The sequence below is a fragment of the Protopterus annectens genome, chromosome 6.part0 (assembly GCF_019279795.1).
Source record: "Protopterus annectens isolate FY-2018-M chromosome 6.part0, PAN1.0, whole genome shotgun sequence".
NCBI lineage: Eukaryota > Metazoa > Chordata > Ceratodontiformes > Protopteridae > Protopterus > Protopterus annectens.
In genome coordinates this window covers 101,440,304-101,458,784 of record NC_056737.1, presented here as the reverse complement: position 1 = coordinate 101,458,784, position 18,481 = coordinate 101,440,304, and the positions used below count along the sequence as shown (strand labels likewise).

Below are 18,481 nucleotides of genomic sequence, written 5' to 3'. Positions count from 1 at the left end.
AATATCATGACATTATGGCTAGGTGACATTCATGCTATAATCTACCCCCTCATCACAGGAGAAAACTGGTGGCCAGTGGGAACTGCCATGATGGATTGTCACCAGCATTACTAAAAAAATAATGCACGTGTTCCACTACATGTGGAAAAAATAATGTTGTGCACTTTGTATTTGTGGTTTAATGTCAGTTACCTGAAAGGTAGAATCGCCAGCAATTAACTTCTCCAAATACAATGAAACCCATTTAGTAGCAGTATAGTACATGCACATCATACATTTTAAAGTTTATTATAGACAAAATGTTACCTACCTAAATTCAAGCAACATTATTTTTCTAACGGAATACCTACAAATGAATAAAACATATTAGTTAGTTGTAAAAATGCACATCAGAAACATGCACTTAATTGCAAGCCCTCTATAACCACAATTTTCTCATTTTGTTGAATACTAACAGCAAATGATTCTAGCTAAAATAATCATAAAAGAGACACTGACAACCTTTTTCATCTCACTGTTTCAACACTACTTTATGAATGCTTAGTGCCCTTCTTATATTTAATTTAATTAACTGTATGGAATAAGATTTATTTAATGGAAACTAAAACTAATGCTACTGATATCCTAATACAACTTTGATTTGTTTCATACCTCTTCAGGACTGCTTAAATCTGCTGTATCCAGTGTGAACCCCTACTTCTGACCAATTAAAATACAAGCCATACATATTTATGTTGAACTTTCAGTGACCAGACTATTTAGTGAAGTTCTCATACCCTAGAAAGATAAGTGTTTCAGTTCAGAATGAAACACTGAATCAGAATTACTATTACCAGCTATACTTGCATGTCCTGCAGAACGTAGGCATTTTAATTTATACACAAAAACTAGAAAAAAATTATTAGTGGCCATATTTAATTTAACAATATATAGTAATACTGCATACAAGTTAGTCACGTATGACAAACATTTTACCATTTATGACAATTACGGCTACAGGACAGCTCTTTGTGACATATCTTGACATAAAAATGCTATTTCCAATCTACTTTCTGCAAAAAAATGTCTCTCTGAAGAGATCAGGAAACTAAATGGTAGAGATGCAGTCAAAAATTACATTTGGGGAGATGTCCTACTACCATTATCTACTACAACACCAAGAAAACCCATTGTTACATTATAAAACAAAAATGATGTAATCATTTTGCTATCTATACTAAACCAAGCTACCAGTAATATATTAGGTAAGTATACGTCTTGTCAAACTCTGGTTGGAAAGGTCCACAGTTCATATCTTGCCACTTCAAATGCATGCTGTCTTTCAATTTCTTGACCATTAAAAAAGCTGACATGTTTCACAAACTGATTCAAACCTGTATGAGACATAGCTCCAGGCCCACAAACCAGCTCCACAGACCCATTCTATCTGCATCCTCCATCCTGCTGTGATACCTACTATTCTGGGGTCTGCACTGACCCTCCCCCTTCATACCCTTGTGTGTGCGATGGAGGCCAACTCATACCATTTTGTACCTGGTAGTAGCAAGGTGGGTCCTGTATCCATTTAGTCACATACCATTAAGAACACTACCATCTCAGTGACTATTGCTTTATCATCACAGACTCACGCAAATCATGGAGATAAGAGATGGAAAACTTCAAACCACTGCGCCATGTACAGAATAGCAGTTTTGCAAGTAATGCCATTCCACCCATCTCTGGTTAGTTCAAAACTGAACCTGCACTTATGAGGTAAAAACTGTCAACTGGAACATTTGGTGGACTACCATTAGTCTTGGCATCTGCTTCTATATTCTCAATATAAGTGTTATATTTTCAACAAAAGTGTCTGTGTGGGTGTTCACGACTGGACCACCCTGCAGCTGTGAGATGGGCAAAGTATCCAAAAAACTATCAGCCCACATTGAGAACACTGCACTAGAGCAACTGCTGCCATCTTGCAAGCATGAACCAGTGACTTAGAGCACAGGACTGAACCCAGGAACTATGATGCCAAGGCTTTGTCCACCAGGGCACCTTACCTTATGGCAAACTTACTGGTCATGTTAACACATGCAATCTACATGCACTATACTTTCACTAGGCTAACACTTGGTAGCTGACAGGTCATTTGCTGTACAACCAACAACACTGCTGTTTTGTTTCCATACTAAGCATCTTTCTAGGTTATATACAGCAGTATGACTTATCTGACAGTGACTGTAATGTAAGATGAAGCTTTCAATAGCTATATGAGCACCTTTTATCTTTTTTTAATAAAATGCATTGATTGCTTATTCTAGACACCAAGTATTCTAGATGCGAGACTGAATGTAAAATTAACAAAAGAAAACAGTAAAAAAAAAACTAGCACTTTTGGCAGCATAGCCTGTTGTGAGAAGGTTCTTTCACAAATGAAAAAATAGAAAAGTAACTCAAGATCTCAAATCAAAGATGCACAATCGGCAGTAAAATGAACTGCAACCTCAACTGCTAGCACAGATACACAACAACTGTGCAAGGAAAAAAAATGCCAGCTCTCCCCACAAGTACGATTTACTAGAAATGTGGGTGTCTGATATTATTTTTCACAATGCATGTAGTTAATTTTCATAGGTTGTTTTCTGCATGCTTAGTACTGCATTTCAGAGAGATCATTTTAGTTAATTTTAATCAAGTCTGAAACAGTTCTATACCTCCTTCAGAATGAGAACTATACATTCTTGGTATAGCATGATTTTACGTATCATTTGATAAGCGTGAAACATTTTTGTTTCCTGTACAAATGTTCCAATACTTTTTGTGGACAGTCACCCCAAAACATTAAGTTAGAACAGGAAGAGCAAACTGGTTTAAAGCTTGGACTTTGTTTCTAGAGGTCAGAGCCGTTTTCAGTATTAATTTTACTGTTCTAAAAATATTCCTTACTGAATTTTGTTAACATTTTGTTAATGTTTATGTTAGGGTGTTAATTTTACTGTTCTAAAAATATTCCTTACTGAATTTTGTTCACATTTGTTGATGTTTATGTTAGGGTGAGTCTTATACATTTGTAAGCACTGCTTTTATCCATGAATGTGGGGTGCGGTTGAATGCTTTTTTTGTAATTTATTCATGCCATACTTAGATTCTTCACCTTTTTACAATTATCCATTATGACTTTTTTTAACAAATGATCCTTTCTTCCATATGAATTTCTTCTAAACTGTCAGTATCAATTCAAGTAAATAGTTCATACAAAAATACTGAGAAGAAGTGATAAAAACAACATGCAGTATCAGAACAGATCAGGATTCATCATACACTATTGCAAATAATAAACTAAAGATATCAGCACAGCAGAAAAACTTGAAAGAGAAGCAGATAAATATAAAGGAAAGGTACAAAATAATCAATTTATTGATGACACAAAAACGTTTTATAGAGAACTGGTAAGCAAGGCAAAAGGAATAGAAACACCTCCAAAAAATAAATAGACACATTTTGGAGAAATACCTATGAAGAAGAAAGAATAAGTTGTTCAAATGTATAGGATATGAAATGAGATGAAGTAACGGCCAGAGAAACTGAAACAAATTTAAGAAAATTTCCTAACTGGAAAACCACAGGTTCAGATGCAGTACCTACCTTCTGGCTAGAATTATTAACATTTTCAAATTTAGACATGAGTAAACTATTTATATGTGCACTCCAAACAGGCGCCAATCTGTTTAACAACAGGAAAAACAATACTCTCCCCAAGAGCGAATTTGTAAGCTGTCCTAAAGCCTATATACCAAGAACTTGCCTTCCAATGATATATAAACTATATACGGGAATTGATGCAGAGAGATTTTATTGACATTTAGAAAAACTTAATCATAGCAAAAGAACATAAGGGTAACAAAAGAAAGTCATATAGAACAAAGGATCATTTGTTGTAAAGTCACAATCGAGAACTGTAAAAAGTGGAATAATCTAAGTATGGAATGGATAGACTAAAAAAAAGCATTCAAAAGCATCCCCCGTTCATAGATAAAAGATCCTAGAATGATAAATTACATTACAGCAACCATGAAACAGTGCCAAACCACTCTGCAGTTAAGCCATGATAAAGGACAAATTATTATTCCAGGGAGAAAATTTCAAAGGGGTATATTCCAGGGTGACTCTGTCACCGCTGCTCTTTTGTCTTGCTTTTAACTCATTAAGCGGTCTACTTAACAGATTAGGTCATAGCTACAACTTGGCAACCAGAAAACAAAGTATGAAGACTTTTTATCATCTTTTTGTGGACGATATAAAACTGTATAGTTCATCAGATGAGGAACTGAAAGACCAACTACAAGTGGTCAAAACTTTCTCAGATGATATAAGAATGTCATTTGGTCTTGACAAATGTGCAAAGGCAACATTTAAAAGCAGGAAAACTACAGCACCAAGAAAATATCAGTTTGGGACAGGAATGTGATATAAAACAACTTGAGCAACAGGATATGTATAAATATTTGCAAATTGCTGAAGGAACAACAAAACATGACCAAATATGAATAAAACTTAGTAAGGAATATTTTAGAAGACTAAAATACTAAAATTAACAGTGAAAACAGCTCTGACATCTAGTCCAAGCTATAAACCAATTTGCTCCTCCTGTCCTAACTTACAATTTTGGACTGACTGACTTGCCCCAAAAGGTATTGGATCAGCTGGACAGGAAAACAAGACAAATGCTTCATGCTTATCAAATAATTTATAAAAATCAGAGTAGACCAAGAGTATACATTCCCCATTCTGAAGAGGGTATGGGCCCCCTCGAAATTGATTACATGTATAGATGTGCAATCACAGGACTGCATACATATCTGCTGACTTCACAAGATCCAAACAGAGAAAGTTTTAAAACATGTGAAGATTAAGCCTAAGGTGACTTCTCTGCTTAGTTTAGCAGAAGCACACTGATGTCAAGTGGGAATGGAAATCAAACCAGAAGTTGATAAAAACCAGGCAGCAACTGAATGTGTCAAAAACAAAAGAAACAATATAAGGTGAAGGAGCAGATGAGAAGGCAAGAAATCTGGAAAATACATAAATATAGTTGCAAGTAAAGAAAACTATAGGAACAACCTCATGTCGATCAATACCAAATGCAGAAATGATTAAGGAGAGGTGAATTTAACCCAAAAGATTAAAAGGTTAATAATGGCGGTCCAGGATAGTGGACTATGTACACATTAGTTTACAAAGTCCATTGAACATGTGGGAGAAACAGACAAATGCAGGTGTGTAAAACAGAATTGAAAATGGTTACACATCTTGTTGCTGGGTGTGATACACTAATGGCAAAAGGACTGTATGCTGAAATGCATAATAACGTGGCAAGACTGCTGCATGGGGGATTGCGCAAACATTATAAAATTAAAGTAGCTGAGAAACACTAAAATGATGAAGTTGACATAACATTGGATCACCAGTTACCAGCAGTTCAAAAAATAGATGTGAGAAAACCAGATATAGTAATCCATGAAAAAAAGACAAAAGTAGCATTGATCATTGAAAATGCTACACCCAGTAGCTACCGTGTCTTACGTACAAAGAGAGACAGTCATAAAATACCAGGATTTACGGGCACAAACAAAGACAATGTGAAGAAGGATACCCAGACAGTTCCAAAACTAGTAGGAGCAATGGGTCTTATAAAAAAAATTACAATCGTACTTAGATATATTACCGATACATATAACTCCATATGAACTGCAGGAGGAGTCAGTTCTGGCACACTGCAAATTCTGAAAAGAGAACTTCTGGCTAACATTAAAGACTGAAATAATATTAATTTCATGAACTTTAATCATACTTTGATTTAGGATTAGGGTCCACTCCAGTGATGGTATTAAAAACCAAAAAGACTTGGCGAAATTAAACTTTATACATCACTGGAAGGCAAGTTAATCATCTATAGTTTTAAGGATAGCTTGCAAGTTCACTCTTAAGGAGTATAATTTTTCCTGTTGTTAGCCAAGTTGTTGTCTGTTCGGGATGCTCATATAAGTTGTTCCTTCTCAGGGCTAAGTCTTCATGTAAAGATCTTAACACTTTTAACCAGAAGTTAGGTACTACATCTGGGCCTAGGATATTCCAAATTAGGCGCTTTTCTTAATTTTGTTTCAATTTCTCTGGCCATTACTTGAACTTCTTACTGTTTCTTTTATTACTTCTATCCATTTAGCATCTTTGCTATGTTCCACAGGGGCTTCATAGATACTTCTCCAAAATGTGTCTATTTAGTCTTTTTAGTGTTGTTTCTTTTCCTTTGTTTCCCAATTATCTACAAAACTTTTTTAGGTCAGAATAAGTTGTTTGTTTTGTACTTTTCCTTTATGTTTATCTGCATATCTTCTACGTTTTTCTGCCTGTCCCATTATCTTTAGATTATTATTTGAATATTGTACAATAGACCCTGGTCTGTTCTGATACTGCACATTGTTTTTATCACGTCCATCTTCCTAAATATTTCTGTTGATCTGTTCCCTCTTTTATACTATAACAGAGACACTTCTTGTTTGAATTGCTTTACAGTTTTCTCTATTCGATGCTTCTGAGATGGCACTTCTTTTTCTCCCCTTCACTTACTGCCCTATGTTTTTGTGGTAAGACTGTATCTATGATTAATTTAGCTGCATAGTAATATATCCTATTTATTTCTGTTATATCACATGAATTTCTATTAATAGTCTTGATTATGCTGTTCATCTGTTTTATTAGACTTCTAACATTTTGGGTCTTATTGACTTTCTGTAATCTATTTCTTTCATCAATTAACATATCTATCCATCTTTATTAAATCAAGCAACTCTTCCCATAGATCATTTTCTTCTAAACAAAGGGCATTTTCTTTGTTCCCTGTTTCCTCAGGCATTCTACAGAAAGCTCCAGAACATCTTACTGTGCCATATTCTTTTCAGCTGAATCCTGTGTCATCCAATGTAATTTCATATGGGAACTCATTTGCCTATCACTCCACAACACTGACTGCATCAGAGGTGCCACTGTTTCCTGCTCCAACTCTTGCTGTGCAACTCCAACTGAACTTTTGTACTGGTTTCCTACTGAAAGCTCCAGATTATCTTCATGTGGTAAGTGATCAGATGCTTCCCATTTCACCTGTTTCTCCTTAATTTGGGGACTCATTATTCCATCATGAAGTAAAGGTACCAGAGTTAGATTTTCTACACTAAATCCTTCACTTTGAAAGTAATCCATAACTTCACTTTCTGTTTCTTTAATATCTCCATTACTAACCCTCTTTCCCCCTTTGGTTTCTTATTTTTTGTGATACGAAATTTTCAATATCTGGATGTTTTTGCAAGTATTTCTCTTCAAATATCTCCGGAGCTGATTTTTTGCATTGATTAGTTTTGCTTCCTCCTTTGCATAAGCATTGCACCATATTAAACCTCTTTTTCTTCCTCAGGTCCATATTGATTGTTCAGATGTCTCCTGCTCTACCTGTTTCGCCTTACTTTGTAGACTCATTGTCCCATCATGCAATGACATAACCTGTATTGGACTTTCTATACAAAATCATTGACTTTGCAGATATTCCATAACTTCAGCTTCTATTTGTTTAACTTCTATTTTATTAATCTTCTATTCTATGTTCCACTTTTGTGATATTATTTTTTTTTTTTAATTTTCTATACCTGGGTGCCTTTGGCTTTATTTCTCTCAAATATCTTTGGAGCTGCTTTTTTGTACTGATTCTTTGGCTTTCTTCTTTGCATAAATATTGCACCATGTCAGATCTTTCTTTTTTCCCATATCCATGTTTCTTTTTTATAACTTTCAAAAATCTCTAGGTTTTGTTCTTTATATTTTCACACTTCCTCAGTCACTTCTGTTTCCAAACAGCCCAAAGTTTCTTGGACTGACAGAAGCTGTCATTAAAAAAGGAATAATCAGTAAAGCATACAAAGTATTGCATGATAACTACAAGAATCAGTTAGAGGGGGTTACAAAGGATTGAGAAGAGAAATTGGATAAGCAATTCACAAAGAAACAATGGGAGGATATATGTATGTCTCCCAAATATGCAACAAAAATCTAGAAGATTTTGTTGAAGTAACTTTTAGTTAACTAAGCTGCAGCAGAACAACTCCAAACAATGACTTGTTCAGAAACAGACACGTAAGAGAAGCAGTGACACAAATTTACAGTTGTTTAAAATATAGTTCCATTGTCATGAGCTAGCATTCATACGAATAATTCCTTAAATTCTAAGTGTAATTTCCAGTCACTAATGTGATTCCACTGCATTTTTTCAAATATATTTGTATGTATAATTAAAATATATTCTAAGTAAAGAAGGTTCAATAAAGTTACCATACTTAGAAATGGTGACTACAGAAAGAAATACAAATTATACTGAATGAGTGTGTGACTAAAATGCTACATTCCCTAAAATATCTTGCTTTTCTAGCAAGTCCGAATTCAGAATTTTCTGGCAACTTCTCTTTAAAAATGGAAAATCATTGCTACTGAAGCTGAACAATTCTGCCATCATGATGGAGATTTGTACAAGCTAGCTGTACAGTCAGCGAAGCTTTCAGTCTCATCACATCGTTATTTTCCAGTTGTCAAATCCACTTTTCTGCTTCTCCCACAATGATGTTTTTGCTGTTACACTGAAATGCTTTGCTGAGCTGTTCAGTTCTGTCAGCCAAATGGTAGTCCCCTCCCACACAGTGTCCTGTCTTTCTTTTCATACTGCAATACTTAAATTTATTTATATATTTTACATTTGTTTACAGGGAAAGTCTGACTGGGCATCAGCCCATTTTCAGCAGAGGCCTGATAATAAAAGCGTCATAAACAAAAGCAAATTACATATATACAGAGATTACATTACAAGTTACACTGTCAGCAAACTACCTCATGGATAACATTAAATAACAAAACTGGATAGAGAACATTTTGGCAAACAACTGAATAAAAAATCTTACAAATAAAAATGCATCAGAGGAACATAATGCTAGAGGATATGACAAGAAAGATGTATATGCAGGGGAGAGAATAGGAAGTGATATACAAAAGAGAAACGTAAGTAAAGCAAAAGGTGAACAAAGAGAAAGAGTAAGAGAAAAAAGTTTAAGAGTTAGGTAGAAAAAGATAAATATTAGGACAGTTAGTAAAGGGAAGTGGTTGGGTGGGGGAGAGAGAGGAAATGTAGTAGTAGAACAGAATAATACCAAAGAAGCACAGTAAGTCAGCCAGGGCTAGAGCATGAACAGAGCCAATTGTTAAATAAATGTTTTTTGAGTATTTTTTTTTTTTTTTTAAGTGAGCCGGATTAATTGTAGTTCTGATTGCTTGTGAGACAGTATTCTAGAGCTTGGCTACGAAGTAAGAGTAAAGACAGTCTCCAGCACTATTATTAGATTTGGATATTTGTAGTAAAGACTTACTAGAACATAGGACATGGTTATTGTTATAAGGTTGTAATAGATTTTGGAGGGCAGGGTTTTTTCAGGATGTATTAGTTTGTGGGCCATGGTGAGTTGGTTATAACATAGCTGATGGGGTAATTCTAACCAGTTGAGTTGTGTCAGTGCCAAAGAGTGGTGGGTTCTGCAGAGGTAATTAGAAGTGAATTTGGCTATTTTATTGTAGCATGCTTCCATTATTCCTAGTCCTGTTTTCTTTAGATTGGTACAAATGGGGAAACATATAAGAGGTTAGAGAGTGGGTGGATTCTGGTAACTGCCTGTTTTGTAGTGTTGGTTAGGAATAGTTTGCGTCTACTTAAAGTTCCGAGTTTTGTATGTACCTTCTTTATAGTTTGAGACATATGAATGTCAAATTTCATATTATCGTCAATTACACCACCTAGGAGTTTTGTTTGTGGTACTGTAGTTATAATGGTGTTATTACAGGAAGTGATATTAAATGAGGGTGAGTGATCTATGGCTTTTGTGGATAGAAAGAGCATATGTTTACTTTTATTTAGGTTAAGAATGAGATGTGAGTTAGCAAGCCAGGACTCTACAGCAGAGAATGTCTGTTGTGTTATATCATTAAGTTGCAGTAGGGTAGGAACTGCGCAGATAAGTGCAGAATCATCAGCAAACTAGATGAGAGAGGCAGGATGGGTAGCAGTGTGGAGTTTATTAGTGAAAATACTGAAGAGAAGGGGTCCTAGAAATGAGTCCTGGGGAACCCCCCCCCCATAGTACCAGGCAATACTGGAGAAAGGTCTTGTTGCCATTAAAAAGCTTGTTGTCGACTTGACAGACAGCTTTGGAACCATTCAAGAGAGGAGAGGTTGAGTTTTAAGTCACATAGTACAGTTAATAGTTTCTAATGGGAAATGGTATCAAAAGCTGTAGATAGATCTAGGAAGATGGAAGATACTAGCTTACCTTCATTCCTGTATTGATTGATGGTATTAGTAAAACTTAGGAGGCCAGTAGTGGTACTAGGATTGCAATGGAATCCATGTTGTGTATCAGGTAGGAGATTAAAAGATAACAGATAGTGCAAGAGTTGGGTGTGTATGCATTTTTCTAAAATTTTGGCTAAGGGTGGCAATATTGCGATAGGTCTATAGCTTGAAAGTTCAGTTGAGTTAACTCCTTTATGTAGTGGGATAATGCGTGAGATGGGAAGGACCTGATGTTCAGAGAGAGGGAAGTTAAAAAGAATGGAGATAGGATAGGAGATGGCATCAGCTGCCAGTTTAAGGTATTCGGTTGGTAAGTTGTCAGCTGCTATGGTAGTAGGTTTAAGTTTGTTGACTAGTTTTTTTCTGATATTAGTTTAACAGGATTAGGAAAAGGTATTATTATTTGAATTAGGAGCAACAGGGATAGTTAGTGATGTAGTACTGTTATTTTTTGACAATGCTAATATGGATTCACCAAAGTATTTATTGAACTGTATTGAACTTGTATTACTTGTGGGTAATGGGTTTGGTGGAGATAGGCGTCCCTATTATTTTAATGAACACAATGAATTGCGAATGCTGTTTAGTCAAATGCCATTACGCAAAATGGCAAAATACCAAAAGCACGGAACAGCGTTTTCAGGACTTTGCCATTTCCTCCACTGTGGTGCAATTTCTGAGTTGGTATATTTAAGTAGGGGGGTGTGGGGGAAAAGCCCCCACTTTATTTTGTTTTTTTAATACATATTAGCGATTTTTTTCCTATGGGAAAAAATCGCTGAGCCGTGTGTTTGATATTTTGGGTTTTCAGGGACTGTGGGTCGATTATATAGCGTTCACAACTCATTGCGTTTACTTATATAATATAGACCCGGAGATAGTTGACCAGGTTGGAGAAGTTTGCTTAATTGCTGAACAGACCTTTTGAGGGATGTTTTGGTGTTTTTGTTGAATGTTGCTGTAGCTGTCCTTTTTGTCTTGTTTAATATTCTTTTTGGGTATGTTTCAAAGTTGTTTGTAAGTTTTGTGGTTGATTTCAGATCTGTTTATATGCCATTGGGCCCAAGCTTTGTCTCTAAATTTAAGTAATTGTCTAAGTTTTTAGTTAGCCATGGATCACAATTTGTTTTGGTTCTTATAGTCCTACATGGTGCTAGTTTGTTTTGGATGCTGAGAAAAGTGCAGCTGAAATAGTCTACAGCAGCATCTAAGGGTTAAGATTTAACTGGAGATCAATTACAAAGTTGCAGGTATGGAATAAAGGTTTGAGCATTCAAGTTATTTTCTGTTTTGGATCTGTCGGTAAATAGTATTTCTGAGGGGATTAATTCGCTGCTTAAGTAGATAGGTTGGGAAGTGATCATTAATGCTATCAAAGAGGCGAGCCTAACTGATGAGCGTGGATGGTTTGTTAGTTAATATCCAGTCTAGAATACTCTTTCTTTTGGAGATTTGTCTATCCTAGTTGCAGTTTGCATGATTTAGGTGAAGCCATGCAGACTGATGAAGTTAGTGAGGTTTTCTGAGTTGCAAGTTAACTAATCAGTGTTGAAGTCACCCATTATGATTGTTTCAGGAGGAAAAGTTAAGGATGTCCATTGGAGAATATCTTCAATTGTAGTGAGATTATTTCCTGGAGGAATAGAGATGCCTATAATAACTAGATGTTTATTTGAGTTGATTTTAAGTTTGCTTAAGAGTATGTCAGCATTACTGAACTCTGGGATGTTTTGTTCTGCACGTTCTAGTATGAGATTGCTTTTATAAATAATGGCTAGTCCACCTCCCCATTTGTTTTTTCTGTCTAGCCTACATATTTTACAGCCTGGGGTAATAATCCCATCATTATTTACTTCTGGCTTCAATCAGGTTTATGTTAGCACTGCAATGTCAGGGGAGTAATGTGAAAGACAGGCATGTAGTTCATGTATTTTGTTAACTACACTTCTGAGATTCATGTTGAGAAGAAATAGGTTAGATCCCTTCCGGGATTCATTAAAGTCAATCAGGGGCTGTACTGTGGATAGGATGCAAGATTCTAGCTATAGGTCCTGAGTAAAGTCAAGAAAATCTTGCCAACCTGGTTTGGGGGGAGAGGGGGCAGGTGTGGAGATGACTGCTTAGGTTACTGTAAAAAAAAAAATAATAAAAAATAAAAAGTTTAGAAAATAAAAATAGAAAAACAACCCTTAGTCAGCATCAAAACACAGGCAAAATTGCTCTACATACACATTACTATACATTTAGATTTTTAAGACTGCATTAGGCCAATGACCGGGGCCTTTTTCAGTCTAGTAATGCATCTGACAAGTTTTTGCACTCTTGGTAGTATAAGCAGAGGCTTGAGAGTTCAAATATTTGCAAGCAGGAGCATGGGAGATGAGCCATTTATAGGCTGCCTGTGTCCATTAAAGACAGATGCAAAACCGGGGTGAATTTCCTGTTCCCTGTCTACTTAAGTTTCACTTGAATTAAGCTGGGGAGGAACTTTGCTTCATATGGACAGGGAAGCTTGTTCCAGAGAAGGGATAGTCTCTAGAATATATACTCAGCAGGTCCTATTAATACCACAGGCAGGATTTATTTTTTTAGAATGGGTAATTCTGGTGCTGTTTGTTTTTACAGATATGCAGGAGGTCAGAGTGTATTCCAATGATGCCTTGTACATCAGGCATAGATCTCCCCTCAACAGCTTGTAGAAGAGAGAATACAGGGATAGGGCTTTGAGGCAGTCTGCACAGGACATGTTATTAACACCCTGCCATAAACAAACTGTACAATAGAAGGAAGAAACTTTTGCAAAAGAGAGTAAACTCTCAAGAGTGGAGGAGCTCCCTGGTCAGCCTCAGTAAGAAGCTGCGATCCCTGATAAAATCCTACAAAGCTAGTTACAAAAACAAAATTGCCACTGATTCTAAAGACAACCACAAAGCATTCTATAGCTATGTCAAGAATCTGAATGGCAAAATTCAGATCTGCTCTGAGTTACAGCACAATAGCACTAAATATACAGACCCAAATGATATTGCCAACATCCTGGCAGATAGGTTCAGTACTAACTTTACCCCCCTCTCACCCCCTAAAGAGCCCATCTCTATACCGGAAGAATGCAAAGTTCCTGTAATCACGGCTGCACAGGTAAAAAACACACTCTCCAAAGCCAAGAACATAGCATCCATGGGACCAGAAAACATCCCAGGCTGCGTTCTACACGAACTACAGAACCAACTGGCACCACCACCTAAGTACCATGTTCAATCATAGCCTCACCTCAGGCTTTGTGCCTGCTGAATGGTGCACAGCAACGGTTATCCCACTCCACAAGGGGGGAGCCACCACGGACCCCAGAAACTACTGCCCCATTAGCCTGACAAGCCTGGTCTGCAAGGCCATGGAACGTATTATCATGGAACTTATAAACAAAGGCATTGGTAATCTCCAAACTCTGGATCCCACCCAGTTTGGGTTTGTAAAAGGCAGATCATGTCTCCTAAACCTGATAGACTTCTTTGAAGCTGTCACCAAAGCCATAGACAAGGGTAAGGTGGTTCACACAGTCTATTTAGATCTTGCCAAGGCTTTTGACACCATCCCCCACTCTGGAATTATAGATAAACTCACTAAACTAAATATAAATCCCTATGTCACAAGATGGGTTGCCAACTGGCTCACTGACAGAACCCACACTGTGAAGTAGCAGACTCCAAATCCGACTTCAGACCAGAGACAAGTGGAGTACCACAGGGTTCAGTCCTGGGTCCTCTCCTGTTTGGTATCTACTTCTCTGAAGTACAGGCTAACACAGAAGGTCTTTGACTGACGAAGTTCGCAGATGACGGCAAGCTAGGAGCCATAATCGAAACTCCTAACGATGTGGACATCCTACAAAAGAGCCTCACTGAGACAGATGCCTGGTGTCAAAGCCATGGCCTCAAGCTCAATGCCAAAAAGTGCATTGTCAGCCCCTTTGGTAAAAACTCTGTACCCATGAACTACAACATAGGCGGTAGTATACTTAACACCGAAAGTGTGATAAGACCTTGGGACACAGGTGGACAGTAGTCTCTCCTTTGATAATCACATCGCCACAGTAGTCAGGAAATCCTTCTACATGGCACACCTCATCACAAAAGGTTTCTCATCCAGAAAAAAAGAGGTCATTGTTCCCCTCTACTCATCACTCATTAGACCCATTATAGAGTACAACGCCCCTTTTGGTATGTACCTCACAAGACATCTCCAACAACTGGAAAGATCGCAGAAATACCTCACAAAGAGGATTACTGGCCTCAAACAGATGCCCTACGCTGAACGTCTCGAAAAACTCCAGTTTTACTCCATCGCATATCGCCTACTCAGAGGTGATCTCTTCCTAACATACAAAGCTATGTCAAACTCAGAGCTGTTGGACATGCTCCACTTAAAGAAATCCTAATCCCTCCAAGCTACACGCTCTAGGAACCTAAACCTTGTCACCACAATAAACAGAACATGCTGGAGGGATAGATTCCTGTCCCAGAGACTTCCCATACTCTGGAATAAACTACCTATCTATATCAAACAAAGCTCCTCATTAGCATTCTTCAAGAAAAATCTTGATGATTGGATGGGAAATAGGAAATTCACCCCGGGGATCACATCTGTGGCTCTGCTCAACAGTGGCACAGGAAAATAATTTTCTTGGGTGGCAAAAGCCAGGGTACCTTTTTGGCTGGGCTTGTATAGGCCCCAGGGCTGACAGCCTAGTACCTACCTACGAACCCTGTTTTCTTTTAGTGAAGCACATTTGTTGAAGTTTGAGTTGTTGAATGTGCCTGGATAGGTACAAACCAAAGGGGGCATTGTACTCAATGACAGAGCTGATGACCTCCTTGGACCTACATGCAATACCCTAGTTTATAAACTGCACAACACAGAATGATTTATCTCACTATTGCAGACATACAATGATCAAAGGCTAGATTATGCTCTACATGTGTCCATAAGTCCCTGACTACTGGGTCAACTCTTCGGTATGTTGTCAATGTAGCAGTAATCAGAGGTGGTTGACTTACCAAAGGACACTATGCATTTAGTTTTAGTGCATGATTCTGACACCAGTTATTTGCCTGTGCCAATTCTTCCTGAAGGACCTTATTCTTGGTGGGGGGGGTTCTATGAATGCTCCTATTTTGCAATAGTCTGCAAATTTGGTCAGCCAGAGGCCCTTGATGCTGGACTGGACTTCAGAGAAGTAGATGCCAAATAGGAGCTGTTCAAGGACAGATGCCCAAGGGACTCCACTGGTTGACCAAATTACAGCTATGCACACATCAGGAAGAGTTTTTCCACAGGTACAATAACAAGTTTACAACCCAGTGGCCTTCTAGAAGCTTGACAGTTGCAGTCTGGTGTTAAAACTTGCATGCACCTATATATTTCATAAGGTGACTTTTCAAAGTGTCAAGGGATTTGCACACAATTAAAGTTAGACATAGCTTGTTCTAGAGAAGGCATCACTGACTGAATGTTGCATATCTGTTGTTATTATTAAATATTTTTAACTTGACTGCTTTTCTACATATACTGGCCCTTGCACCGTTATGGCCCAGACAGAATTGAACAGACAGCCTTTTTTGGCATGAAAATCAAGGTAGAGAACTGTCACAAGAGGCAGAGTGATAACAAGAATAATAGCTTTTAAATTCTATCAGAGTAGCCCAGGCTGCAAAAACATTCATTTTTCTTACTAAGGAGCCATTTAATCCTCAGTTGACCAGCTACTTGGTCAAGAGACTGTAGAAGGACTACTATACATTTATGACTGGATGAATGAGTGAGACGTACAGTGGAATGCTGACCTTCCTGACATGCTGACTAATATATGACCACAATGAGGCCTTTCATACCACTATGGTAACATGTTATTCAAAAGTGAGATCCCTGCCAAGAAATATACCAAAGATATTAGTAACAGCCTTTAACTTATGTGGTTTTACTCCAATACAGTAGATGTCAGGGTGCACTTGATTTCCAAAACAATACTGTGTTACTTTTGTTAAAATTGAAGACCATGACATTCTCTTTTTACCAAGTTTAGGCTGTATTCACTCCTTTCTGAAGAAAGTATTTTGTGTAAAATCTTAACATAACAGTAGATGTCACTCTCTTCACTGTTGCAGTACTCTTTACAGAAGGGATCTCTTGCCAAGGACACCCCAACATCTGGCCAGTACACCACAGCCTTTAGATCTTACAGCCGCTGTACATCACATGTATGCTCCCTGTGCAAGACATAGGGCATAAAGGTGACATATGGATGCAAATACTCTAAACTGAATTGCCCACGTCAAAAGGAAGGAGGAGGGACTGAATACTGCAACAGTGAAGAGAAGAAAATCTACTGTTATGGCAAGGTTTTACAAAACTGAACTATGTCCTTCCATATCACTGTTGTGGTATTCCTCACAGAAGGGACAGTACAAGAGCCAAGAGGAAGACTGGGAGGAGGAAGGCACAGAACAGAGCTCTCCAAACCCATGCAAAATGACACAATGACAAAACCTGCCCTGGCCCTGGAAACAACATCCAATTTATAAAGGTTAGTAAAAGTATGAACAGAAGACCAAGTACCAGCTTCAAGGACGAAACTGGTGTCCAAACCCTTGAAAAAGGCACCAGACGAAGCAACTGCCAAAGTAGAATGCACATTTACAGATGAAGAAAGCAATTTGCCAGGAAAAGAATAACAAAAGGAAATGGACGTAGAAATCCAGGAAGAGTTGGTTTGCTTGGAAACAGCTAAACCCAAAGTCCTAGGTTGAAAAGAATCAAAATGTTGCTCACTCTTGCAAATTACCTTTGCTTTAAACAAACAATAACTAATATCTACGCAGGTCCACGGTGTGGAGAACCTTCTCACTGGCAGACAGCAGAGAAGGAAGGAAGTTGAACAGACTGATTAAGGGACAACTCATTAACCACCTTGGGCATAGAAGGATTAGTACGAAAAGACACCTTCTCTCTGAGAAAAATAAAGAAAGAATGGCCATAATAGTCTGAAGTTCAGACATTCTCTTGGCAGAAGTAAGAGCCAACAGCAAAACAGTCTTCCAAGTACAAAGTTGCAAGGAAGCTGAACTAGCAGGTTCAAAAGGAGCCAGAGACAACTTTTCAAGTAGAAAATTAAAGCCCCAAGAAGAAGGAATAATCAGGGGCCTGATATGAAAGATGCCTTTAAGCAGTTATTTGACCTCAAACCAAGAGACCAATGGGGAAGGGTTCAAGGACAGACATGCAGAGATTGCTCACAGGTGAGCTTTAACTAAAGAATATGCCAAGCTAGCATGGAGCAGATCACACAAATAAGAGAGGACCAGAGGAACGACCACAGAGAAGGGATCATGATGGTGAGACAAGCACGACAACACAAAATGTTTTCCATTTAGACATATATGATTTTCTGGTAGCAGACTTTTTGGCTTCCTGCAGAACCCAAAGCACATTCTCAAAGAAAGACAGGTACATAAAAGAGATCAAAGGTCTATCACCCACAGTGCTATTTGAACAGTGGACAGGTGAGGATGGATGTCTTGTGTGAGAAGATCCACTCTCTGAGGTAACTTGTGGTAATTGTTCCTTGTCCAATGATAAAGGAAGGGGGAAACAATGCTGTCTGGGCAAAAAGGAAGTAAACAACAATATTTTGGGAGAGTCCTGCTTGATATTGTGGAAAACTCCTGGCAGCAGAGGAAGGAGAGGAAAGGCATACAGAAACATTCCCATCCAAGGAAAAGATAGGGCATCCCACCTTCCAAGACAGAGTAGCTGTCTGTACAGAGGGGAGGCAAAAAGATCTACCTGAGGAATACAACACAGATGGACCATGTCCAGAAACATGTCTCTGTGAAGCATCCGTTCATGAGCCTGTGTTCTGCACGTGATCAGACAGTCTACCACTAGATTGTGCTCTGAAGGAATGTAAACCACCTGAAGAGTCACTTGATACCACACAGCTAGATCCCAGGCCTGAAGAGCTAATCTGTAAAAGAGATAAGACTTCTTACCCCCTCCTGCTTGTTGATG

General features: G+C 37.9%; 1 protein-coding gene across 3 annotated transcripts in view; it reads right to left on the bottom strand.

The window, feature by feature from the left end:
* The window catches only part of AQR (aquarius intron-binding spliceosomal factor), a 2,539,865-nt gene that overhangs the window by 2,400,388 nt on the left and 120,996 nt on the right, over positions 1–18,481 (bottom strand). For all 3 annotated transcript variants that reach the window (XM_044073871.1, XM_044073874.1, XM_044073872.1), the window contains exon 5: positions 311–346. In XM_044073871.1, coding sequence (XP_043929806.1) covers positions 311–346 — 36 coding nt within the window. The remainder of the gene's footprint in view (positions 1–310; positions 347–18,481) is intronic.